The 26,889-nt window shown below is 41.6% G+C and overlaps 2 protein-coding genes across 8 annotated transcripts in view; both read right to left on the bottom strand.

Moving 5' to 3' along the window:
- Positions 1–1,021: 1,021 nt before the first annotated feature.
- Positions 1,022–19,533, bottom strand: etv1 (ETS variant transcription factor 1). 4 transcript variants are annotated; one of them, XM_031786699.1, is made up of 13 exons: positions 19,265–19,533; positions 18,775–18,891; positions 18,251–18,341; positions 17,874–17,921; positions 13,310–13,363; positions 8,363–8,492; positions 7,278–7,469; positions 6,745–6,989; positions 4,773–4,844; positions 4,602–4,670; positions 4,280–4,449; positions 2,964–3,065; positions 1,022–2,792 (listed from the first exon to the last, which is right to left on the bottom strand). In XM_031786699.1, the coding sequence occupies exons 2-13, from the start codon at positions 18,817–18,819 to the stop codon at positions 2,565–2,567; spliced, it is 1,446 nt and encodes a 481-aa protein (XP_031642559.1). In that variant the 5' UTR covers positions 18,820–18,891; positions 19,265–19,533; the 3' UTR covers positions 1,022–2,564. The 4 variants fall into 4 exon arrangements, with proteins under 4 accessions (XP_031642559.1, XP_031642561.1, XP_031642563.1 ...); XM_031786701.1 differs by having other exon boundaries at positions 4,773–4,841; positions 19,265–19,531; XM_031786703.1 differs by lacking the exons at positions 17,874–17,921; positions 18,251–18,341; positions 18,775–18,891; positions 19,265–19,533 and adding an exon at positions 17,137–17,647 and having other exon boundaries at positions 4,773–4,841.
- A 2,968-nt stretch (positions 19,534–22,501) lies between these two features.
- The window catches only part of dgkb (diacylglycerol kinase, beta), a 48,763-nt gene continuing 44,375 nt past the window's right edge, over positions 22,502–26,889 (bottom strand). For all 4 annotated transcript variants that reach the window (XM_020498165.2, XM_031786696.1, XM_031786697.1 and 1 more), the window contains one exon: positions 22,502–24,727. In XM_020498165.2, coding sequence (XP_020353754.2) covers positions 24,620–24,727 — 108 coding nt within the window. In that variant the 3' untranslated portion in view covers positions 22,502–24,619. The remainder of the gene's footprint in view (positions 24,728–26,889) is intronic.

Genomic DNA, 26,889 nt, shown 5'->3' with positions numbered 1-26,889 from the left:
GCCTAATTCATTTATTTCAGTTGACTGATTTTCCTTATATGAACTAAAATTGTTGCATGTTGCAATTATAATTTTGTTCAGTATAGTTGAACATGTGTTCTTTATGACAGAATGGTAAAATTAGGTCAACTCTTTTACCAAGTCACACTTCTCAAAGCACTGAATTGGTGGAACGACCCTGTAATCAAACATGTAATCCATCATATTAAAAGTTAGGTGTTAGTAAATGCTTCCAAAAAGCAATCAGATGGATAAAGTTAAAGGGGCAATACATTGCACTATAGGCAATCAATAAAAACATCTAGGAGTAGGACCTATAATAGGGTTTGCCTGTAACCTGGCCTGACAAATTAAGGCAAGCTGTGCTTTTTCATTACTTACACATCCGTTTTCATTTTTCCCCCAGTGAAACCAATTAAACAACGCTTCCTTAAATTAGTCATTGATTTTTTTTTTGCGAGTGACACTTTACACAAGGCAATAATAACTTTAAGGCAGTGTTACTTTTTCATTACTGACACTCCAGCTTTTTAAGAGTAGGAATAAAAGACACCAACAATTGTCCAACATGAAAAAAATACTGCTTTAAATTAGACATAGATTTTTCTTTGTGTGTCACTTTTGGCTAAATGCTTTGCGGTAGAGAGTATCCCCACCAACCTGGAAATTGACAAGTTACTTTTCTCCATTGCCCTTCTCTACACCAACCCACACATGCTTGGTTGAACTGCTCTAATTGTGTTTATGCTTGTCAGTAAATCTACTGAGTAATGTGGTTTTGAAACCTTACAGAATATTTGTGATTAAATGCAACAAGAGGTTTTGTGGTAAGATTGGCTGTGGAAATTACGACAAAAATTATATTTTCTATTTCAATAGTTGCCATAGATAGCTCACCAAGATCCCATACTTCTATTATCTTTACAAATGTTCACTTGTTAAGACTTAAATAAATCAGAAAAGATTCTATTCATGGTAAAAAAAAATATATATATATTTTCATGGGTGACAATCACGCATATACCAGTTTTTCAGCACTATTTTATTACAGAATTATTGGCTATTGCTAATCCCATCCCAACCTGTTAACTTTTTACAGAACTTCATCGTGGTGACTTCATTTTTTTCATTTTTGAAGAATATAAAACAAAACATGTGAATAAACAAAACAATTAAACATAGAACGCAGAATTGCAGAATTGCAGACGCCATTATTGTTAGAATATAAAATGACGGTTACAATTAGAAGCAGCAACCAATGTGCATTTACCTGATAACACATGGAAACCCTATTTCATATATAACATGGATCTTTATAATACTATAAAATTCCAAATATTTCTGATACCTTTTTATTAAAATGCAACTCCTGTATGCAACATTTACATAATTTGTCTACAAAAAAAAAAAAAAAAGTTAGATATGATTTCATTTAGCATGTTTTTCTCTTTTTTTGTACGGGATGCATTCCTCACATTACCTTTGATTTTAAAAGGGGGAAAGCAACATTGTGTAATGGGATTTAAAAGGAACATTTTGTTTTGTACATTTCCCACATTGTGGCCTTGAAATATCGGATGACTAGTGTTATGGCTGAACTGCTACACATCATTAACATAAAAACCATTTGCGTCATATAATGTAGGACAAATCAGAATGAAATGTTTGTTCTAAATATGTAATTCATTAAGTCGACTGCTGGTGTGATATACATAAAAATGCAAGGACTAAATAAAGGTACAGTCTCCGCTTCATTTGTCTTTTAGATACAGGTCATTTGCATTACATATAATGAAGTATGTTTAGGGTGAATTTGATTGCATCTGACCGTTTCGTGTCGAATTCCTACAGGTCTACACAGTCAATGGAGTTTTGAAAAGGAACCCAAAACTCAGTCATATCATGATGTACTGTTGGGCAGTCAGTATTGGCAAAGGGGCACGTTTAAAACTGGCAGCAAGGCAGCATGTAGATGTCAACTAAGATTGGTATAATTACATTACTGTTTCAAGTATATAATTATGTCACTTCACCATAAAAGTATCTTAAAAGCATGTCATTACAATACATTGCATTATTCACTTAAATGAGTAAGAAAGTACACATGATGGAGATGAAAGGGCAATTGAACAAAAAGAGGACTGAGAGAAATAATTGAGGATGTTTCCTGTAACTGTCAAAAAGATCAGGATGATTTTTTTCCCCCTTCAAGCTCTGAGGATTCACCTGCCTAGACTGCAGGAATATGTCCATATGTGACCTTTGGCCTTTGAGTCCTGTTTCATACGAATACGGCATGCTCGGGGGGGAATCCCTCCTTTAAAATCAACATAAACATCTGAAACAACCCAATTACATAGCTAGCCCCCGCAGGTTCACACACTGTCAGTCAGTCCATAAAGTGCACTCTCTATCCTGCAGTACGGTTTGGAGGTCAACAAACATGTGAAGAAAAAAAGGTGGAGTTTGTGAGCGAGGGTGAGTCGGGGTCCTCTGAATGACAGTCTTTCCCCCCCCTGTTCGTAGTGACTGTGAAGTACATTGCAGTTCGGCGTCTTGGGGCGTTAATAAACATAGCCCTCGCTGTACGGGTGTGGCGGGTTGCAGTAGGGCCCTGCCTCCTGCACGTAGGCCATGTTCTCGTCAAAGTGTGACAGCGGCACTGTGTCCTCCTCGTTGATCTGCCGCTCCATGTCCGTCTTCAGCACGGGCCGCTGATTGTCAGGGAAGGCCATGGAGAACAGAGCCTCGGGGTCGCACACAAATTTGTACACGTATCTCTCCCCTGCCACCTGGAGATAAGATAAGATTAGATAAGATAAAATGAGATTAACTTTATTGTCCCCAAAGGGACATTTGTCAGAGCACATGGTTGACTATGGAGAAGAAGGTATTACAGCTAATCACACGCAGAACCATCGTCATATGTCTCTTGTCAGGGTGCAGCCTTAGGCCTCTTTTACCTTCTGCATAATGCCTTTTTCGTAGTAATAGCGTAACGATCGGCTGAGTTTGTCGTAGTTCATAGCTGGTCGATTCTTCTGGATTCCCCATCGACGTGCAACCTTTGTTACACGCATCCACGAACAGACAGACACACATAAACAAAGGGGAAATGGCCGCGGTGAAATGAATAGAACCAGAATGTCATAGAAAGATCACGTTCATTATGTTTGGTTGAGGATTAGTGGCTTCAGCCTTGTGACATATTCCTTGTGCATAATAGGTGAGAACATAACACACCCCCTGTTACACAACTTCCCGGTAAGAATGGAATGACGTTGTCTAAATGTCAAAGCTTACTAATCCATATTTCCTAATAACAGCAATTAGAGTGGGACCAGACTCCACACCCCTTGACAGGGATGTGTTCATTAGGAACTTGTCACCCACCCAGTGGAGCAGGCAGCAGATGTTACAGCACCTGTCTACCAGACCACACAACCTCCCATCCTCCATTCTAAAGCCCTGCTCCCACTGTCTCTGTATACCATTCTCTCTCTCCCTGTCTCTCTCTCTCTCCCCGTCTCTGTCTCTCTCTCTCTCTCTCTCTCTCTCTCTCCCTGTCTCTCTCTAACCCTGTCTCTCTCTGACTCTCTCTCATCCCCTCTCTCGCTCTCGCTCTTTCTCTGCCTGGACCAAACACTAAAAACATTGCGCCCCCTTTCATGTCCTCATGCTCATTCATGTGTTACACCTGCCCGGGCCAAAGGCAAAATTTACGGCCACCCAAAGCCCAAAGTTAGCGCGTTTGGTCACCTGATGGTATGAATGGCCGCCCTGTTCGCTGCAGCTGGCTGGTCGCACTGAGTTGGGCCATGTGGGCCGATGCCAAGTTACACCCCCCCCAACACACACATACACACACACTCCACTAACCATTACCCAACCAACACACCGGACACTGACACTGACTGTGCCTCTCTGTCTGCGATGTGAGCGCACAAACCCAGACCTGTTCCATTTCAAAGGGCCGAAAGTCAACACCGTTTATATTTTTAGGAACAGGTTCATTGAAACGTTTAGTAGGCCACTCTCCGGTTGACAGTGTGTTTGATTGGATCAGATGACATACTTTTAGCACGTGGTGAGGCAATAAAAAAAGAACGTCAGTACGGTACATTGCCTCGTTCAAAACGTTTCCTAACACATTATTCTGACCATTTGAAGAGCAGATTTCACCTCAAACTCAAATCAATGATCAGAATAATCTGGTCACTGTTGCTCGAATGGACTAAGATACTCTATGTGGAATATGATGAGACAGGCATGCTCTCACCTCCTCAGGCTCGATGAGTTTGAACTCCATGCCCCGGCCAGTCCAGGCGATAAAGTGAGAGTTGGACGGGTCGTCCAGGAGAGCCACCAGGAACTGCCAGAGCTGCAGTGAGCCTCGGCGCTGGTAGGTTGGACCTTCACGATACAGACCTGACTCCTGCTTTATGTCACCTAGAGGGGGGATGGAGGAAGGAGGGGGATGGAGGGACGGTTGGGGTGGTGGGAGGAGGTTGTCATTTCACATGTTTCAATGGCTTAAAATGTCTTTGATTGAAATTACAAGTCAAAGCAGCAGTGTATGTGTCAACTCTTGGACGTCTCACCTTCGACCTTTTCGGGGACCACGCAGGTGTCGTCGTAGAAATGTCTCGCGACTTTATCGAACATGCAGCCTGAGAGACGAGACAGTGTTGAGAAATCGCATTAGGAAAATGGCAACTTGGACGGGATGAATAACCCAACCAACATGCACGTCTCCAAGTGTCATCCCTCACCTTCAGTCCTGCTGCTGTGAGCCAGATAGCCGTCTTGCCTCAGGTAGACAGAATGGCAGCTAGGCACTTCTGCTGGAGACAGGGGAGAATGAGTGTCAGAAGCCCTTAAGGGAGCATTAGGACAGTATCAGATATCTGAGAGCAGTCAGTTACTGCTCACTCACTGCCCCTGATAAAACAACATGTCTTCTAGCATCACACTGGAGCTCAGTCAACACCAAGCATACAATATGAAACTGGTACTGAACAGTGTAGTGTCTTGGCTAAGTTCAAGATAACCTATTAGCAGCGTTGGAGTAAATGTAGCATACCATGCCGGCCATGTTTTCTGCCTGTTCTGTTTCTTCAGCAGTGAAGCATGATGGCTGTGATGACTTTGTTTCACTGCCGACAACTTCACTGGTACTATTTACAACAGTATAATAGTGTATATGTCTGGCCCTCCTACCACATTACAGGTGCTGGGTACAATCAAAGGGCCGAAACAGTTACAAAGTGAATGGTCAATAAAATGACTAATCCTGTTAATTTAATTCATCAAAGTAATGGGCTTGTCGAGGAAATTACTGCTAATGAAATGACCAGGCTCCCCTCCCATCCTCTCCACAGACCTGGTCTAGTAACCAAGCTGCAGAATGACAGCTAATAAATTCGCCAAAATGGTCAATCTGGGATACAAAACATGCTGAAAAAGGACTCCCCCTGTTCATCCATGCCAAAATGGAAACCGGTGTCAATGTTTGCAGGGTAATGTTCATTAGACACCAAACTGGAGACAACAGACTGAAATAAACCGCCCCGTGTGGCTCAGCTGGTAGAGCATGGCGCTTGCAACACCAGGGTTGTGGGTTCCATTCCACGGGGGAACAGTATGTTTGCACTTACTACTTACTGTAAGATGCTCTGGATAAGAGAGTCTGCTGAATAACTCAAATGTAAATAATGAGGACTACCTGGATCTAGAAACATTTGTTTTCTGTTGCAAATATTTTCTGTTGCGCTCTCCTATGAACATGTCCCTGTTGAAAAGGGCTCATGTTACAGAGAGAAGGCCAACTCAAAGGGAGCTCAGTGCTGTTGATATTGAAATCCTTCTCTGCAGTGGATGCCACATTCCACCCTGACTGGGCACACTATTACACCACTCCACAGTAATCTCTCCTTGGCTCTATCTTATGAATGAAGCCAGCAGTCCAGTGCAGGTTCATTCATTCATGCCCCGGCGTGGCCTCAGGCCTCTGGGACCCGGGGGGTTTGAACACTCCACCACCCCTTCTGCGGGGGCGGACTGTGACCAGGCACAAAGATTAGAGCACCACAGGAAATGGAGCCCGGCACAGACATCCAAACCAGAACCCCCTGCGCTAATAATGGGTTAATCCAATCAACAGGCCCATTCCTCAAATGACAACTATCTGATCTGATTAAAAAGAGGGTGGTTTGATGCTGTGGTGGGTCCAAATGCTCAAGTATTTGGTTATATTATTGAGTGAAAAGAGTGTCCTTTGGTTGAATTTCTCATATTTCTCTAATGATGGACACTAAAATATAAATATATAGTAGGCTGCATTTTTCTATAGCTCTTACCCTAGTTATAGATTCAATGGTTGTAAAGATGGGGAGAGGTCCGGCCGTAATAAAGAGATGTTCTGCTTTTTTTGACACTCCACAAAGCATGTCCTACAGGCCGTATATATTGATATGTAGGCTACGTGTGAAGTTTTTAAATGTGTGTAGTTCTGTCCTTGAGCGGTTCTTGTCTATTAACGTTCTCTATTATCTCATGTGTCATGTTCTGTGTGGACCCCAGGAAGAGGAGCCGCTGCTTTCGCAACAGCTAATGGGAATCCTAACAAAACACCAAATAAGATACTGACAACACAATATTAAATACAACATATTTTACTGTATCTCTACGACCACCCCCTCCTCCCCCCAAAAAAATAAGAAGACACCCATCACGCCCACTCACCTGAGTCATAGGTGAAATCCCTGGGCTCCTGTTTGATCATCATGGAGGGGTACGTGGGGGGAATGGGCGCCCCGACCATGGCAGGGTGCTCAAACAAGGGGTCGGGGTACTCCTGCTTGAAGCCTTGTGGGGGGAACAGGATGTTGGGCTCGGACATCTGTCTGTGGTACATGGGCCTTCCGTCCCGAGACATCGACGGTGGGGAGGGGAACGAGTGGCAGGGCTCCGACAGCTGACGTCGAAATCTGACAAAGGCAAAAATATTACATTTTCACAAATTTTCATGATAACCGATTGAGACAGACGGACTGACATAAATACATGTTTATACCTAAAGCTTGACAATTTATACAACCCTTGTGTCTACTTAGAATGGTACATCTGGATTCTGGTAAAACTGTACTGAATGAACTAAAATGATCAAATAAACGTAAAATGTACACTTGAAACTATGTCGATAATGTTTTGTTAGTGCCAGTTTAAAGATGATGTAGTGGTAGCCTACAGTATACAGTAGCTGTGTAGTACAGTACCTGTGGTCTATGGAGTAGGCGCTGTCCGGGAGGGGCTGGGAGGGCTGGAGGTGGGGGTACGTCCTGTCTGGTTTGGGGGTGGGGACTGTCGTGGGGGAGCCATGATGAAGGGGGGACACGGGGGTGCTGCAGGGGGGCGTCGCTGGGCTGGAGGGCTTCATGCCTGTGGGGTGTTTGTGCTGCTGGTAGGCACTGAGAGACACACGGGGTGAAGGGATCAGTCTGATGTTGTTTTTACATTATATCCAAGCATGCCATTTGACAGAAGCCATTGTAGTGTGGCCTAGTATTTGAACTCAATCCCTTTTCATATCCAATCGTCTTTTATGTTATAGTTATTGTCAAAATGACAGTTTTAAAACCTTTTCCTTCTTGAAGAAAATATATATTTTAGCATATATGTTTAGGGTTTCAAATACATCTGTGTCGCCTCTTCTAGAATACTTCTTCAAGATGACCCTTGACGTACATGGTTCTGTAATATCGTAAGCATATATCACAATGCCATATATCACAAGTCAAATCAATTCAAGATTTAACGTAACTAGCCGACTCTTGTGCCATGGGCATATTGGTTCATTTGAAAAAGCAGTTCATTGAATTGAATTTGCACCTTAGGTAGACAGTATAATATCCTAGATCTATTCCAAGTCAAGTGCATCCAACTTGAAACATTTAGCACAGCACCTGGCCTTTTGTTTCATAGGGAATGACTGCAATTAAGTAATACAACATTGAAAACAGGGTGGGAAGCCAGAAGTACTGTAGTTTATCAAGCAATCATCATGAAGCAGTCATTATCCATCTAACAGTGTGGAGATATATTGGACAGCCTGTGGAGATTAAAAAAAGATTGCACATAGTGGGTTTAAAGTTGATTTTTAATCAAACCACATTTACCTGCAGAATCCTTGTGAGATGTCGCTACAGGTCAAATAAATTCTATTTCAATATCCCACGGGATATTTTCCAAACCACCAAAACCTAGGATGTTCATTTTTTGGGTGTTAGTCTATTTCTTTGTATGCAATCTGGCTCTGTTGGTTCCAGATAGGGGAAAGTGACTGGTGCTGTGGCTTACCTACCTGATGTTGTACAGGCACTTCTCCCCATAGTGGAGCTTGAAGGGCCGCTCCTGGCCACAGGTGGAGCCCAGCTCGGAGCAGGGGCTGTGGGGCTCCTTCTTGATCTTCAGCTGCAGTCCGTGGAATGCCACTACGACATGCATGTGTGAGAGGGGGGGGGGGGGGGGGGGAATGGAGAGGAGACAGGTGGAAAGGTACATTAGATTGGTGATGTTGAAACATTTATTCAGTAACTAATTCATTATTTATCAGTACTCTATATGTCCAAATGTACAATAGTCATATCACCATGGAAAGTAAACCTATTTTGAAGGCCCTTCCACCACATATAAAATCCCTACTCAACACTTGGGTAATAGGTGTACATAAAAGCATATCCAGTACTTCATCCTACTCCACTGCTATCCCTAAGGACAGGGTCGGGAATATCTATGCAGACTATTTCTAATTCTAAGTCCAGAATCCCAGTCTTCATCACTCACTTGTAACTCACTCTCTTCCTTCCTGAAATATGACAATCTCAAAGCAGGGCTAGACTCCACTAAATCCATATCACGTTTCAGCTAACTGCCAATACTGTCCAGACAACACTAACAAGGCCCATTGATCTGAGCCCACTCTCTGTACCTATGCCCAGTTTCCCACAGTGGCCTGTGCATTTAAGAAGCTGTTAAGAGCCAAATCAGTCCTGATCAACGTCCCATCATCTTGAGTCATGATCAACACTAATTAAATTGGCCACGCTGATGAAAACCCAGTCAGTCAGGATCAAGTCAGTCCTGGGTACCTGGAGAGCTACCGTGTCATCGCTAATAAACACACAGGCTACGTGCACGAACATGCACATGGGGTTGTACCAGGAACATCCACAACTACTGAGGAGAGTATACACCCAAAGTGCTTTACTTATGCAGAGAATAGGGCACAATCCTTTCCTCGTTACAGTTGACAGGAAGAGGTTGGTCAATTTTCATGTAAAATTTCGCATCAGACACACTGTGACGTCAAAACAAAGTAGATAGCGATCATGAAGGGAAGTGAAAATCAATCAAACAAAAAAAAAGGCTAAAATTGCTTGTCTTTTCACCCGTTATTTAGAGCTACAACCATGCTCAAATGTCTACATGAGTGATTGCCAGCCCAGTGTATATTTTTCTTGAATGGGCCTTGTAAAACAAGTCCATTCCGGGGCTGATGACTGAGGAAGTAGTTTAGGGGTTGAGGAGCTGAGAGAAGCGGATGTTTTGAGTTTTTCACTGCTGACTGACAGCTTGGCCTGTGTGACAGTGTCACAGTCTCTCTGTGTGGAGGAGTCAATCTGTCAACACCCCATCTGACGCCTGGGTCTCAGGGGAATGATGCACGGGGCACGTTGTGGCAAAGCACAGGGGATGTTCACAGGTCTCGCTGGCCTCGGTGGGGCGCAACCTTTACGGGTCATCGATCGGAGGTCAAAGTGGTACTTCCTGAGGGGAGACCTTTGACGAGGTCGAACGGCGTCACAGGAGTCGCAGACACAGAGGCTGCAGCCTTATCTGGCTAATTAAAGGCTTATGGCAAGAGGGACAATAAGTATCAGAGACTTATTGTTTACCTGTTTTGTGATGTACATGTATTTATCAATGGACATACACTGAATAAAAATATAAACGCAGCATGTAAAGTGTTAGCCCCGTGTTTCATGAGCTGAAATAAAAATTCCCAGAAATGTTCCATATGCACAAAAAGCTTATTTCTCTCAAATTCTGTTTACATCCCAGTTGGTGACAACTTCTCCTTTACCAAGATAATCCATCCACCTGGGCAGGTGTGGCATATCAAGAAGCTGATTAAACAGCATGATTATTACATAAGTACACCTTGTGCTGGAGACAATAAAAGGCCACTTTAAAATGTGTAGTTTTGTCACACAACCAAATGCCTCAGATGTCTCAATTTTTGAGGGAGCATACAATTGGCATGCTGACTGCAGGAATGTCCACCAGAGCTGTTACCAGAGAATGTAATGTTCCTTTCTCTACCGTAAGCTGCTTCCAACGTCGTTTTAGAGAATTTGGCAGTACGTCGAAACGGCCTCATAACCGCAGACCACATGTAACCACGCCAGCCCAGGACCTCCAAATCTGGCTTCTTCACCTGTGGGATCGTATGAGGGGGCTGGGGGTGCTGAGGAGTATTTATGTCTTTAATAAAGCCCTTTTGTGAGGAAAAACTCATTTTTATTGGCTGGGCCTGGCTCCTCAGTGGGTGGGCTTGGTTGCCAAGTGGGGCCTATGCCCTCCAAGGCCGACCCAAGGCTGCACCCCTGCCCAGTTATGTGAAATCCATAGATTTAGGGTCTAATGAATTTATTTAAATTGACTGATTTCCTTATTTGAACTGTAATCAGTAAAATCTTTGAAATTGTTACATGTTGCATTTATATTTTTGTTCACTATAATTATGGTTTATGAAATTATGTTTTTCTGATACAACACAGTAAGTTAATATGCAAATGAACTGAATGAACTACAATGTTAAGAACAGCTCATGCGCTCTAAGAGAGGCACCTAAAATAGAGATGGAAATGTCACAATAGATTTATCAGTGGGGTGCCAAATGTACACCAATCAATATGGAAGACATCACCTGTAACGAGAACAGATAAACCTTTTTAGAATGTCAGGTCCATAAATGTTAAATTGCTGTGATTATCTACAGATTGATTTATCTAAATTACTGTGTTTCATAAGAACAAGCATTTACGACAGTTAATTACATCATTTTGAATGGATTTCATTTGAATTTCTCAAATATTCTGTAAATTTCTTTGGCTGGTTTTCTGTACAAAATGAACATGCGTTATGCTTGCCCACATTATTACCATTTTCATATTTTGATAACAAATTACTATTGTTTGTTTGGCCCTATTCCCTATTTAGAAACCAAAGCATACATTTGGTTCAAAACAACATTTTGATCATTGATTTTTATAAATACAGATTTGAGTCTATTTGCCTTTTGTCTCTGACTTTAAACTTTGCAGTGCACAAGGTGCACACAATCTCTTTCACTGATTATTTTGGTTCCCTTATTTTTAATATTTGAAATATCTCCCAACCAGCTATGCCGTTCACAGTGAATTTTCTCAATACAGCCACTATATTAGCTGCAAGCTAATAAATGTAATTTTGGTGCCAATCATTCCAAATTACCACAAAACGCCCTTGAGGGCAACAGTTGTGTGCGTTGGGTTACAAACTGTGTATTTTGGCATTTACAGTGAAGTCTACTTTTGGCAGATATTTCTCCAGTCCATTCATAAAATAGCAACGGGGGGGGGGGGGGGGAATCAATTTTCACAAACTAAGTGCTTGCCATTACTGTTAATGTTAGTAGCTTATCTGCTGATTACGTGGTTTTACACCACCTACAGTACTTCTTCATACCCTGCTAAGTTATGCTAATGAGAGCATGGAAGCCACTAACATTGAAGGTATTAGACAAAGAAAATGTCTCCTCCATGTGCAAAGCCTTAAGATTCAGTGTCTGGAAGTTTCCCTTTCAAATTTGATGTTAACTATGGTTGATGGACATGGACATTTTTTCCACAAGTGAGGTGATAAAGTGAGGACATGAATGCTTCTCTATGAACAAAAATATCAGCTTATATCAACAGTGTTCTCAAAGTCTATTGCCACATTTCCATCTGTTCTCAATGTATATTTCTTCATACTGTAAGACTGAATGGACTGCACATGTCATACACCTCGTTTGACCTCTAAACAATCCCACCATCCTCTCTCACTCTCTACTTGGTGAAACCCATATTGGAGTGATGCAGGCTGGGACGCCTGCTCGAGAGCCCAACCACGGTGCCCTCGCCCTCCCACCATCTGTTTGTGCCTCTCCAGTCTGCTCCGGCATGCCAACAGGACGTTTCCTATGGTCGGCAGTCTCCTACTACAATGGACACGGTGGGCCCTGGATGGCTTTGAAGGACATGGGGACCTCAAGACCTTATGGATGTTACTGTACAACCATTTTGGATCCTATAGTGGATATGTACCATACTGTACGTCTATGGAGCTCAGAGAAACTGGTAGGAGGTTCCTCAAAGCCAAACAGTTCCTTGAGACAAATGTAGAAATAAAAGTATTGAAATGAATAAAATATTCTGAGGTGAATATCAAACATGTGAGTGATAAAAGTGGGGTAATGGTCATTACAGACACAGTTTCCTGCTTTCTCACTGTTGCACAGGCCTTTTGGCTCATCTAAAAGACATGTGCTAGCACTGGATCCCACTGAGCTCCACTCACTCCACTTCTGTCTCCACGTTGGCTGACTTCCTTCATAACCCCACTGTGCCAACAACAGCCTCGTCTCCACTCACTTTAAATGCTCATTGTACTGTGCCACCAAGTGCATTTTAATGTATAGCGCATTTATGTCAAGATATATTGGATTTCTTCCAGTATAACCACCACAACACATACTGACAGTTACAGAGGATAAAATACTGGAGTTTGAGATGATTATATCTTTTATATAAATAAAATACTATTTGATTATTATCCCTCATTGCAAACGACTCAATATCTGGATGTTTTCCTACATAAATAAACCCCAGTGCTATAATATCATAGCTACCTATTCTACCCCCTCTCTTCTACCCTCTCTTCCACCCCCTCTCTTCTACCCTCTCTCTTCCACCCCCTCTCTTCTACCCTCTCTTCCACCCCCTCTCTTCTACCCTCTCTCTTCCACCCCCCCTCTTCTGCCCGTCAGCCAACCTGCAAGACTAGCTCTCTGGAGAGCACATGTGAGAGTGAAGGTGGGGATACTGAGAGACATGGAAAAACACACACACACACACACAAGTGCAAACACACACACCCACACACACACACACAGACTCACACATACATATACAAATACAATAACATTGTGGCATCATATACTCACAGTTTTCAGTCTGGAAGTCTGGGACAAACTGCTCGTCATTGTCGGGAACTTGAGCTAGAGAGAGAAGCAGAGAGGAGAGGAAAAGGTTATTTTCATGCCGCTGGACAACACCAGACTCATGATATCCAGTCTAACCATCGCAATCCTTTCCTTTGGCGAAAAGCCCCTAAAGACATAAAAAATCCCTTTATGGACATTTATCTATTCATGAACAAAGCAATGTAACCGCAGAATCCTCCCAATGTTTATCCAAGGTATAACGCACCGATGGACAAACAGAGTAGCTAAAAGTTTTTCCCCTAAAAGTTTTTTCCCTCTTTCTCTTGATTACACATGTCCTGAGGTTGTCTAGTCCGTTTTTTGATGATGCTGTAGCTTCAGGAGTTTGCTATCTCCACGCCGATAGCAATAACACCCATTGTTAACAGTAGCTAATTGGGTTCTTCCCCACTGCTGAATCCACCTGTACCTGCCAAGTCAGCTCTGCTCCAATCCAGAGTGTTTCATCTATCATTCACACTCCTGTGCTTTCGGCTAATGCTAAGACCATGAAGGCTCTGCACAGGGTCCAATTAGGCATGTACATATTTATATCACATACATTTGTACTTTTTAGGTCCCTGAAGTTTGACGAGTTTGGAGAATTGTGGCAAACAGCAATATTAGAAATGTAAATGTGTCATTAGCACGTCTATTTTTACACACAAAGAGGTGGATTCTCATTATCACTGAATCAGTATCATGTCGAGGCAGGTCTGTGTCACATGATCGAGTTGTTCTGTATTTTCCCTTTCAAAAGGATCTGTTCACTTTTCAAAACGAGAGAAAACAAACAATCCAAGAAAATAGAAAAAGAAAAACTCCTATTTTGTCACAATATAAGTTGTGTAACAACAAGTGAAAAACTATTAGCTCAAGCCTTGTGTGAACTAATGTTCACCGTAAAACAATTGTCAATAAAGTACACTGTTCTGATACACACATGGAAAGATGAATTGTATTTCGTGGTGCAATACTGTATAGTGATAAAGATCAACAGAACAGCAACTGAAGTATAATTGTAAAACCCTGTGCACCTGCTGACTTCAACTCTTTGTGCCAGCCAAGCCCCCTCTTGTAGAGGATGTGTGGTATGCACTGTGATTTCTGCATCAATATGGCCATTGTAAGAACATGAACCGTTTCATACAAAGCACCTTTTAGTGCAAAATAATGTCACACCTTCTCACTATAAATAATTACAGACCAGAACTTTCTCTCAATTCAAAATACTGGCTCCACCACAAGACCATGACTGGCAAACATTCACCCAGTGCAAGCCGGACCACTCAAAGAAAAAACAACAACGTCTCGACCACAACCGTGTACAACTTCTATCTGCCTCAAGTTTGCGAGCACTGTGTAACACACGCGCACTGCAGACATCACAAAGTCGCAAGGTTCAAAGCGAGAGGGGAAGAAGGATGGCAACGGACAGGCGGAAACTAAAGGAGAGCGGGACAAAGTGATGTTGCAGCCAGGAGCTGCAGCAGGATGTATGAGTCACTGGACCCAGTCTGTGAATGGGCCAGCTGATCCCTGCAACAATTCCTGGGGAGAGCACCAAAACTGGAACTCTGCCGCCATTCACAAAAAAAGAGAGAGAGAAAAGAAGAGAGAAAAGAAAAACAGCAAAGCCCCATACACAGGCCCTGAGCAGTAGTGGCACATCCATTGTCTTTTCCTCAACCCGTTCTTTTCATCTCAGCCCTGTTGTTGGCGCGCTAGCTAGATTTGTTTGAAACCCAACACCATCATGGTCCTGTACCTACAAGTGCTGTGTGTCTGATGGTGTTGGGTTTCAAACAAATCTAGCTCGCGCGCCAACAGGGCTGAGATGAAAAGAACGGGTTGAGGAAAAGATTTACCGTCTCCTTTTAAAACGTTGAATTCAATAGGCCAGACTACGTCAACTATCCTTTTTACATTTGTGTCAACATTTTATTCCAAAAAATTACAGTATCCTAAAATTGTGGCAACCTCAGCAAATAGATCTCAAAGTGAAATTGATACTTGAAGAACTCCCAAAAAGAGAGAGAAAAAAAAGCCTTGACCAAAATGGCCAGGTTAAGAACCCTTCAACCTCTCGGTTTGTGATGTCGGAAATTCAGTCTGTCTCCCATAATTCCTCCTCTTATTTCCAATTACCTGAATGAATAAATCTTTGAAATAGGTAGCTAGGTATTCCTTTTTATCTTAATGGACAGGAAGTAATTTATTAAATCTACTTCAATCTTGAAACGTACATCACATTGATCCATGACATGCAGAACTGTACTCCTTACAGTAATATCTATATCAGGAACCAAGGCCTTTTCCCCCACTTAAATACTAAAATATTAAAACGACATCTCACTCTTTTACAAGCCCTGCGGTATATACTTCATAATCTAACTGGCAGAGAGTAGCTGGTAAAGTATTCCAATATCTATTTCAAAGCATACTTTTCATTTTTAAAACCCCTAAATTACACTGCAAGCATTTTTAAATGTATTAAAGAATAGATGAATCTCATCAATGATTAAGTTGCCCATCCACCTGTGCAAAGCAGGGAGAAATATGTTTCTACCTCCGTGGAAAATGTAATAAGATAACCGAGAAGTAAAAAAAAAAGACCAGAAAAACATTACAGTTGATTGAGTATAATAAAAATGTATATTATTGGTTAACGATCTGCTGTATACTTTAGACCTTAACATTACGACTAGAATCATCTGCCAGTAGAGACTAAGGCCTACTGGATAAAGGAACAGGTTGTGTTGTTCAATACTAATGTAACAGTAGCTGTAACTATTTGAATTTGAAATATCTGGTCTGAATATAAAACATCAAAAGTTCAATCTGTCATCAAACGTCAATTCCCCCTCAAAGCTTGAGAGACCAAAGGGCAAAAGTCCTGACACTGACATAGATTGAACCACAAAAGAATGATGGCATTATTTATACCAAATGTAGCCTAATTCTAATCCAAACAATATTTCTATGAAATAGTTAGCTGACACAAGATGTTGGCATGTTTTTGTCTTCCATAATGCAGTCCACATAAATCAATGATGTGTAGTGCATATAAGGAGAAAAATAAATATGCAGTGCATTGAGAAGGATGTCCCACTTACAGAGATCAACGCTGTTATACTATGTGTAGAAAGGGAACTCATGGTACATTTACAATACGAGTTAAGGTGATGGGACCAAATTATACAGCACACAATGTCGTGGGCTTGTTTTGGTCCCTAAGCAAGAGGCAAGTACAAACTTCACGCATGCATACAATCATATCGACAAGGGAAATGATAATGATTAAAAAGTCATGTAGATGACTTATATAGAAGCCACAAAGAACTCGCACGTTGAATCCACATCCTACTTCATATTTACACCACTATTTACTCAGAGTCTGAACCTTTGTGATTTCATGTTTTAAAACCCAATGCCAATAACATAGATTGGACATACTGCATATTTTAATTTACAGGTCACTCTAAAGGTAATCAAAGCAATAGTAACATCCAAAATGTACCAACAAAAGTTAAAGAATAAAAGGCCATGTATTTCTATTAACACACACTGCAGCTTATTGGCAATCAATTGTAAGGAATAAACATTGCAAACTTTTCTTTGCATGTCCCATGCAAAGAAAAGCATTTTCAACATGTAAGTGATATTCAAGAGAAGATCAAATGTATATACAAGCAGCAGACTAACACGTTTACAAACTAAGACATGCACAAACACAGGCATCTCACGAAAATGGTACAGGCACAATATGATCAATATTCTTTACTGACCAAAAATTCTGTGCTGCAAACAGGGTGGAAAGAAGACACCCGCGCTTAAATCCTGAAGCATCACGTCTGAGTTATACCACGCAGAGCAAGTCTTGCCATTAGAGAAAAAAGTATTAAATAAACAAAACAAAAAAATGAACCCTCAACCAAAAAAAATCTCAGTTGCTGATCACAGACCAACTGATTTTTCTAAGTCAAAAGTAAATCCGTTCTTTTTCTTCCAAAGAGAAAAAGAAAGAAACGGAAAAGACAGCTGATACTACAGCTATGGAGGATGATCTTTAGAGAGATGCGCCGAGAGGAAAAGAAAGGGATTGAGTGAGGGAGTGTGAGAGAGAGAGAGAGCGATAGAGAGTGAGAGTGAGGAGATGGTAGACGACCGGTGGAGTTGGTGCCGGTGGTGGCGGCTCGTGTGCGTTAGCTCTTGCCAAAAGCAGAAGAGACAGTGAGCAGCGGACAGCTTTCTCCTGGTAATTTGTGATGACACAGAGTAGAGCCTCCTCAGTCTCCCTCAAGACCACGCTCATCACAGTCTCTCATGTATGCATGACACACAAGGTGCCTCTTCCACAGAAGCTTTAATTGGACTGCACGTTAGTAGGAATGGAACTTGGGGCCGATTTTTTTGGTCTACATCTCTACCTTTCCCTTTCCTTCTCTCCAATTCTCTTACTCTGTCTTTTAAACTAAGTGAGCTTGTTGAGCTTCGACACTACAGTAAACGGGTAAACACTTACCTTCCGCCAGCCAGGTCTCTTGCAGTTGACTGAGGTCCTGGAAGAGTTCTAGGAGAATAAAACAATGGAGGACAATCATGGAGGGGAAGAAAAAAACAGGACAAAAAAGCTTCAGAAACAATTCCCTCCACTATGACAGGCTGATAGGCTTAGAATGCCATTGGAGGCTTGGCTGGATGATTCAGAGGCACGTGTGTAACTAATAACAACTCAGTTTGGGTCTGTAGCCACTGATAGACGCTACTCGCAATCTTCACAGGTGAATGTGTTGTAATTGAGATTTTACTTAAGAGTGCAGGTGGCCACAAACCAATTGAATTTTGCTAAATGTTAAGAAGCCGTGAAATTAACCTTTTCGTTCCCTCTGCTCTACCTACCTTCAGTGTCCAGGGCCAGGTCAGAGTTAATGAATTTTATTTTTCTGTCATTTGCTGGTCTCTCGCTGTAAGACGTCTTCCCTTGTGGCCTCTAAAAGGGAGGAAAGAAATCAATGTTTCCCACTGGAGTGATTCTGTTGTGTACTAGCACACTTACACAGATGACAGCTGAGAGGGCAATAGATGTCCATCAATCACACAGCTCACACACTTTTAAACTTGACCCTGTCCCTTTTCTTTACCTATAACTACAGAGGAAATGCAACACTTTAGTGATTACTAGTAATAACGTTATTACAATATTTCTTAGAATATATAACATCATGTATTACACAGTAATAGTTTAAATATTACGCTATCCGTTCATACATCTGCACATGGAGGTGGCTGAGCGACCAACTGAGTGACCAGCTCGCAGGTTTTACAGCAACTTAATAACACAATAATGAATAACAATGTCATGATATCTAAGTGCTGTTTTATTTGTTATTTGGTCTTGGATTATACGTAAAACTCTCACTCACATTGGATTTAATATAAGGCACTTGTTGGTCTTGAATCCCATCCATTCTGCAACGCTAATGCTCTACTTTAATTGATAAGCAATTAGCCAGAATTGTCCGCAGATGTGCCGTCCGACCCTATATCAAGATGGATTGGGGGAAGAATAAAATGAATGGACCGTCTAAACCTACCGAGGTAGTCGACCTGAAACAGTTTCATTCATAAAGGTACAAACACCTCCGCAGTAAACTTGCACTACGATTATCCCACTACAAACGTAAATAATTGATATATTAGCTGCATAGCTCACAATGAGTTGTGTTTACTCACCTTTGTAAAGAGGTAGGCTATGCATAAGGTTGTTGACAAACGGTCCACTTCTAGCTATAGGCTGTGCCAAGGTTGGCGATACATTTTGAGAACAACCACATAACGTGACCAAAAGCTCTATATAATATTCCAAGGGAAAGGTAAACACAAAATAGAAAATAAAAGAACAGGGACACTCACCTAATTAACATGCGCCGCATTCATTCACGGGTTTCTGCCTGTATTTAGTAAGAAACAGAAGTCAGCGACGTGAAGCCCGCTGCTGAATCTACCGGCTGAAGCTTGCGCACACTCTGCTCTAGTGTTGCTTTCGCGCGGCTTGGCTTCGCCTCCTGGGGCCTCCGGTGGAAAAAGAAGGCTCTCCGTTTCCTATTGGTTGTCAATGTCTTTCACTGGATCCGATTTCCACCCTTCAATCAGGCAGTTTTAATCATGTGTGTTTAACTTCTAAAGAGAACAACTTGTGAAGAACAGTGTCACAACTGTGCGCATGTCTCTCTCTCTCTGTGTGTGTGTGTGTGTGTGTGTGTGTGTGTGTGTGTGTGTGTGTGTGTGTGTGTGTGTGTGTGTGTGTGTGTTTGCGTGTGCATGTCATGTTGGTTTAAACTTTTATCACTTTGCACAATGTTTCTCAAAAATTGGGCTCTTAAAAAGCCACTTATTATACTTTTACTTTATGCTACATTTGAAAGAAGGAAATAGCTTACCTGTGTACAGAACCTGTTTTGTTTGAGAGCACGTTTCTCAGAACACGTTCTTGATCAAACACACACACAGTCACATACACGTACAGTCGCATACACACACGGTCACATACACACATGGTCACAGTCACATACACACACACACACCTTATGTTCTTCTATTTTCCCTAACTCTAAACCTAAACCTTACTCCTAACTCTAAACCTAAACCCTTGCCCTAACCCCAAACTTAAAATAGCCTTTGTCCTCATTTGGACATGGGAAATGTCCCCACAATAAAACATTTTACTATCCTTGTGATTTTAGGTCCCCACAAGGATAGAATAACCGACACACACACCCACACCCTAAATCTAATTCTAACCTTAACCCTAAACCCCCTAGAAATAGCATTTGACCTTTTGGGGACTAACAAAATGTCCCCAGTTGGTCAAATTTTTGTCCCCACAAGTATAGTTAAAACACATCCACGTACACACACAATCGCTCACACAAACACATGCTCCCTCTGTCCTTTCTCATTCAGAGGCAACACACACAGACGTGAGCACACACACTTTGTGACCATGGAAACAGCGTTTTGAAGTGGTTCCAGAGGGACTTGCTAAAGCTGCAGCTCTCCCCTAATGTAAGGGATACATTGTTGTGTGCCTCAGACCTGCAGAAGGCACTGACCTGTAAGCAAATCACAGGTCACCGGGCAACTGAGGACAGGTTTGCATCACAAACAATGGGACACTAACACACAGTGAGAGCAGTCTGGGGCTTTACAAAAGAAAGATATCACTAACACTCACACCTGACCCCCCTTACTAGCTCCGACTTTGCTGAAAGCTACTTTATTGAGGAAACGTACTTACTATGACATGTGGTTGTCCTACCTAGCTATAAATGCACTAAATTAATGCACTAACTCTAAGTTGCTCTGAATAAGCCGTCTGCTAACTGACTAAAATGTAAATATAAAAATCAAATGATTTGGGGGAAAATTCTAAACAGTTATTCCTAATATTATACAAACTCCCCCTTTTTCTTCCAAACATAATGATGGTCATTATGGCCAAACAGTTCTATTTTTGAATCATCACACCAGAGGACATTTCTCCAAAAAGTACCATCTTTGTCCCCATGTGCAGTTGCAAACCATAGTCTGGCTTTTTCATGGCGGTTTTGGAGCAGTGCCTTCTTCCTTGCTGAGCGGTCTTTCAGGTTATGTCGATATAGGACTCGTTTTACTGTGGAATATATATTTTTGTACCTGTTTCCTCCAGCATCCTCACAAGGTCCTTTGTTGTTGTTCTGGGATTGATTTGAACTTTTCTCACCAAAGTGTTCATCTCTAGGAGACGGAACGTGTCTCCTTCCTAAGCGGTGTGACGGCTGCGTGATCCCATGGTGTTTATACTTGTGTACTATTGTTTGTACAGATGAACGTGGTACCTTCAGGCGTTTGGAAATTGCTCCCAAGGATGAACCAGACTTGTTGAGGTCTACAATTTTTTTCTGAGGTCTTGGCTGATGTCTTTTGATTTTCCCATGATGTCAAGCAAAGAGGCACTGCGTTTGAAGGAAGGCCTTGAAATACATCAACAGGTACATTTTCTGGAATTTTCCAAGCTGTTTAAAAGGCACCGTCAACTTAGTGTATGTAAACTTCTGACCCACTGGAATTGTGATACAGTGAATTATAAGTGAAATAATCTGTCTGTAAACAATTGTTGGAAAAATGACTTGTGTCATGCACAAAGTAGATGTCCTAACTGACTTGCCAAAACCATAGTTTGTTAACCAGAAATGTGTGGAGTGGTTGAAAAACAAGTTTTAATGACTCCAACCTAAGTGTATGTAAACTTCCGACTTCAACTGTACATACACTGGATAGGTGCAGTGAAATGTGTTGTTTTACAGTGTCAGCCATAGAAGTACGGCACCCCTGGAGCAAATTAGAGCAGATTTTTCACCTTGTCGGGTATTCAAACCAGCGACCTTTCGGTTACTTGCACAAAGCTCCAACTGCTAAGCTACCTGATGCCTAAGACATTGATGGGGATAGGAAGTGAATTATCTTGTCACTCCTGTGGAACCCCCCGGAGGCCTGAGAAACACAGGTCGAGCGTAGGTGTCCTGTCCATCTGACACCAAGCGAAGAGGTAAACATACTCATTTGCAACATCCCTTAGAGAGTTAGGAAAACAAGCATTAGCTATGTGTTCCAGTTTATATTTTACATGGTATTGAATTAGTAGCAACACCATGTAGTTACTTTGTACAGAAGGCATTGATTGTTTTATGTGTCACATAAGCCTACAGTAAAGATATAAATGAGATCATAATGAATGAGGAGTTATGAAAGAAAGGATGTAATACAATCAAAATTCTTCTCATTATTTTAAAAGTAATATAGGCTAAAGGAAATGATTAGATTTGGTAAGGGGCATTTCTTTTAAGACTAATCATATATTGATTTAGTTGAATCAAGCAACAAGAAAAAAGCATGCTAAAGGGTCATCGCAGGATCAGGGTGTAAACAGTTTGACAGGCATCTCTCATGGTTTGAGTGTATCCACTGTATAAATAGCAGGTGTTTAGAGCAGGTGTAAGAACACTAACAGGATAGTGAGTGTCCTGTCGGTGACAGTCAACTCGTCTCAGGTGACATTGTGCCATTGAGAGCCATTAGGTGTCAACAGGGTCAAAGGTAAAAACACGTGTAGATGAGCATGTCAAACGACAACAACATTTAATTGTTTTTCGTGTTCTGTTCAGTTTTTGAACAGAACTACACATTGATTTACAGAGAAGAGCTATACTTTATGCAGAAAAATAACATTGTGTACAAAAATACAACTTCACTGTACAAAACAAACACTGCACTTACAAAGCAAAGTAATGGAAAAGTTAGCAGACCCACATTTTCCATAGGCAGGATGGCACTTTGAACAGAGACAGAAATCCAATAGAGTAATCTTCTATCCTTGAATTGTACTTAGAAAACATGCAGAAATGCATTTCAGTTGAAAACTTGTATCTATTCATGTACAGTTTGACTGTCATTCTTGTTTAACAGATTTGAAGAATTTCAAATAGTGTATGGATCTGATCTGAATATGTAATCTGAATATGGCCTTCCGTTCTGTTTATCTTTGGTAGTATATTATATTGAGGTATGGGTCAGTGGTTTAGGTGAAAACTGGAGGAATCATGTCAATACAATAAAAAGTCTATATAGATTTCTGAAATTAAAAATACAAAATACTGTTCAGGTTAACAATATCAGGTCATTCTTACGGTTAGTCTTATATGCATATCATGTGCAAGACCAAATAGCCTCTGCAGATATCTAGAGGGAGAATACATAACTTCTTCTCGTCTCTGAATAACCCAGTCATACAAATTGATTAGACTGATTCTCATGATTGATTCTTCAATTCCAGCTCAAGTATGTCAATAGTGATTTCACATTTTGGAGTTGAGTTCTAATTGGTTAATGTATGCATGCATCAGTGATGTATTGGAATCATTCTCAATGGCAAACAGCTGAAAAAGACTGAACAAATCAATAACCTAAGGAGGTCAAAACCTGCTCTGGAGTCTTGACTGTGATGATTGTAGAACATGGTGTACTCAATTATATTTGTTGAAAGGTTTTTCTATAATAATAGTTAGTGTATAAACCTTTGAGCAATCTTATATCTTAAAAATACCTGAGTACCTGGCCTTGAAAAACAGGACTCCCTGAACACAAAAGGTTGATTTCAGGTTGATATGATTTCATATATTGTGAGAGAAAGGCAGTAGTTGAACCCTGACAAAGTGTTTTACTTCCAAAATGACCAACACAGTACAATTATACAGGTTCAAGAATACAGTAGATCTTGGTTATCCATGCCACTCAAGATGTGCAACTGCACAATTAGAAGAAATTGTCTGGATACCCCGTGCAATATAGAAAAAGTGTATGTCATGTGACGTGTGCATGCGTTTGTTACCAATTCATTTTCCTTAATTGGTCTATGATCCTTAATGGAAATAGTTTCTATGATCCAGCTGCAAGACATTTGAGCATTAACCTGTCAAACATGTTTAGCGAGAAACCTAACAGAGCCTTTGAGATTCTTAAATCCATTCTCGGATGAAGTCAACATTGAAGAGCTGGTCAGTGCCCCGTTGAATTGTGAAGCAAATAACCTGAAACTTTACCTTAGACCAAAAGCTTATACCATATGTTGACTCAATATCATCACTGTCCTTATGCACCCTGAAAGATATGTTCACTTCATAAACAGTAATCCAAAGTCCATCATGCATTGGGGTGTTTAAATGCAAACACATTCAAAATATTGATGCAGATCAAATCAATACCTTACCATACAAATGACTTTCAATGATTGACAGAAATGTGTCGCTTCCTTCAAAGGACTTGATCCACATGGCACGTTGCACAAGACCACTATAAAAATGACATTTAGAAAAACATGCCATCGTAACAGTATAAAGTTATAATCTGGAAAGGTAAACAACTGTTCCAGAAGGACAACGCCACTGCGTTGGCATTGTGGAGTGGCACTGCATCGTGAACCAAAGCCTCTGCCCTTGTAGTTCCTCACTCTAAATAAGAAAGGGGAGCACTGACATTTCCATGGCAGAAATAGCATGCACAGCTACAGTATGCTATTGAATGGAGCTAGGCTAACAAATTGGAATCCTAGCATCATAACCTAGTGACCCAAATGGAGCTAACAAATTAGCATTCTGGCATCAAACCTAGAGACTTCCATGGGTAAAATTGCCTGTTTCTCTGGAGAAGAGGCCCGAAGGCTAAGTCTCTCACTCAGTCTTTGCTCTCGCTGCATGTTCGGCGGACCACAGAGGAGAAGAAGCTGTTGCCTTGTGGGGGACCCATCAACATCGGGGCCTGGTTCTTATGCACTATTTCAATCTGGTGTGGACAGAGAGTGAAGGAAACAGGATAGAGTTACATGGTGATATGATACTTGGTGAATGCTTTCATAACATAGAGCACATGGACCCACTGAACATACCTGTTCATTGTACAGCAAGGGAGGTCATAGCCTGTATAATAATGTAATCATGCCATTCCAATAAGCGATCACAGAGAAAAGCTTGATGCTTGAAGTCTATGAGTATTAGACGCTAGTAGTATTTCAGAAGAAGAAAAGGTTAAATTACCACAGACCAATGAAATGGTAAATATCAACCCTCAAGGTATGCCCTGACCTGTACCTAGCTCATTATACTATAGCCCTCGTAGTACAAACAAGAATAATGAGCAAGGTAAATGGTATCATCAGCATTAAAGAAACCCTTTTTACTTCAAAGACAAGCGTGCCGTTCATCGTTCATGAACTCTAACGCTGTAGTGGTCGCTATTGTGCGTGGGCTTGATGTCCAAATTATATTCAACATGATTGAACTTAATGTTACTGGAGTATCATTTAATTGACAAATTAACCTTTCCATGAGAAATGAGGTCAAAAAAAGGTTCAGCACAAAATAAGAACTTGAAAGAGAAGCTGGCCATGTTTGAAAGCTTAAATGGCAAAAAAAAATTGTATTTTATGTTAAGGAAATGTATTTGATTTTTCAAATAGATTAATTAAAGGGGAAGTCTGCACAGCACAACAAAGTGGCTACACTAGCGCTGATTTGGTAAATAGTTGAGGGGTGGGGCTAGAGAACGGAACCAAACAAAGCTATCAATATGGGGACTAACCATCCATTAGATCAAAATGATAGTTTTAACCATGTTTTAAACCTACACAGTCAGTGTTTGTTTACAATTAAATGGTATACAAACAATGGAGTAAAACAAATATTATGGGGTTCTGATGGTGTACTGTCACACCCTGTCCTTGTGATTGTCTCCACCCCCCTCCAGGTGTAGCCCATCTCCCCATTATCCCCTGTGTATTTATACCTGTGTATTTATACATGTGTATTTATACCTGTGTATTTATACCTGTGTTCTCTGTTTGTCCGTTGCCATTTTGTCTGGTTTGTTCAAGTCAACCAGCGTTTTTGTTATCAGCTCCTGCTGTTCCCAGTCTCTCTTTTTCTCGCCCTCCTGGTTTTGACCCTTGCCTGTCCTGACTCTGAACCTGCCTGCCTGCCGACCTGTACCTTTACCCCACCTCTGGATTGTTGACCTCTGCCTACCCTGACCCTGAGCCTGCCGACCTGTACCTTTACCCCACCTCTGGATTGTTGAACTCTGCCTACCCTGACCCTGAGCCTGCCGATCTGTACCTTTACCCCACCTCTGGATTGTTGACCTCTGCCTACCCTGACCCTGAGCCTGCTGACCTTTACCCCACCTCTGGATTGTTGACCTCTGCCTACCCTGACCCTGAGCCTGCCGTTCTGTACCTTTACCCAACCTCTGGATTGTTGACCTCTGCCTACCCTGACCCTGAGCCTGCCGACCTGTACCTTTACCCCACCTCTGGATTGTTGACCTCTGCCTACCCTGACCCTGAGCCTGCCGACCTGTAACCCACCTCTGGATTATTGACCTCTGCCTACCCTGACCCTGAGCCTGCCGACCTGTACCTTTACCCCACCTCTGGATTGTTGACCTCTGCCTACCCTGACCCTGAGCCTGCCGACCTGTAACCCACCTCTGGATTATTGACCTCTGCCTACCCTGACCCTGAGCCTGCCGACCTGTACCTTTACCCCACCTCTGGATTGTTGACCTCTGCCTACCCCGACCCTGAGCTTGCCTACCGTCCGGTACCGTTGCCTCACCTCTGGTTTACTGACCCCTGCCTGCCTTGACCTGTCTATTGCCTGCCCCTGTTGGAATATTAAACCATTGTTAATTTGACGTGTCTGCATCTGGGTCTTACCTTGATTCCTGATAGGGTACAACAGTTAAACTAAGATAATTAAGGAATTATAGTTGTCAATAATCAATAGTTATATATAATTTAAAAAAAAATGCATGGCCCTTTAAAGGTTATGCCAGTGTACAATAGAGATGTAGTCACACATGATATAAGTGCAAATTAATGGGGTTAATTATCTTATGTATGCAAAACATGATTTGCATAACAGTTGTTGTTAATAATTAGTTGGATA

The sequence above is a fragment of the Oncorhynchus kisutch genome, linkage group LG13, assembly GCF_002021735.2.
Source record: "Oncorhynchus kisutch isolate 150728-3 linkage group LG13, Okis_V2, whole genome shotgun sequence".
NCBI lineage: Eukaryota > Metazoa > Chordata > Actinopteri > Salmoniformes > Salmonidae > Oncorhynchus > Oncorhynchus kisutch.
Note: the sequence above shows the minus strand (reverse complement) of the source record. Positions and strands in the feature narration are given on the sequence as shown.

Coding starts and splice junctions, on each gene's coding strand:
- etv1 (XM_031786699.1), bottom strand. CDS start 18,819: ATGGATGGGATTCAAGACCAACAAGTGCCTTATATTAAATCCAAT. Junction 6,990..7,277: donor GCCTACTCCATAGACCACAG/GTACTGTACTAC, acceptor TGCCTTTGTCAG/ATTTCGACGTCAGCTGTCGG. Junction 4,450..4,601: donor GGTCCCCGAAAAGGTCGAAG/GTGAGACGTCCA, acceptor TCCCCCCTCTAG/GTGACATAAAGCAGGAGTCA.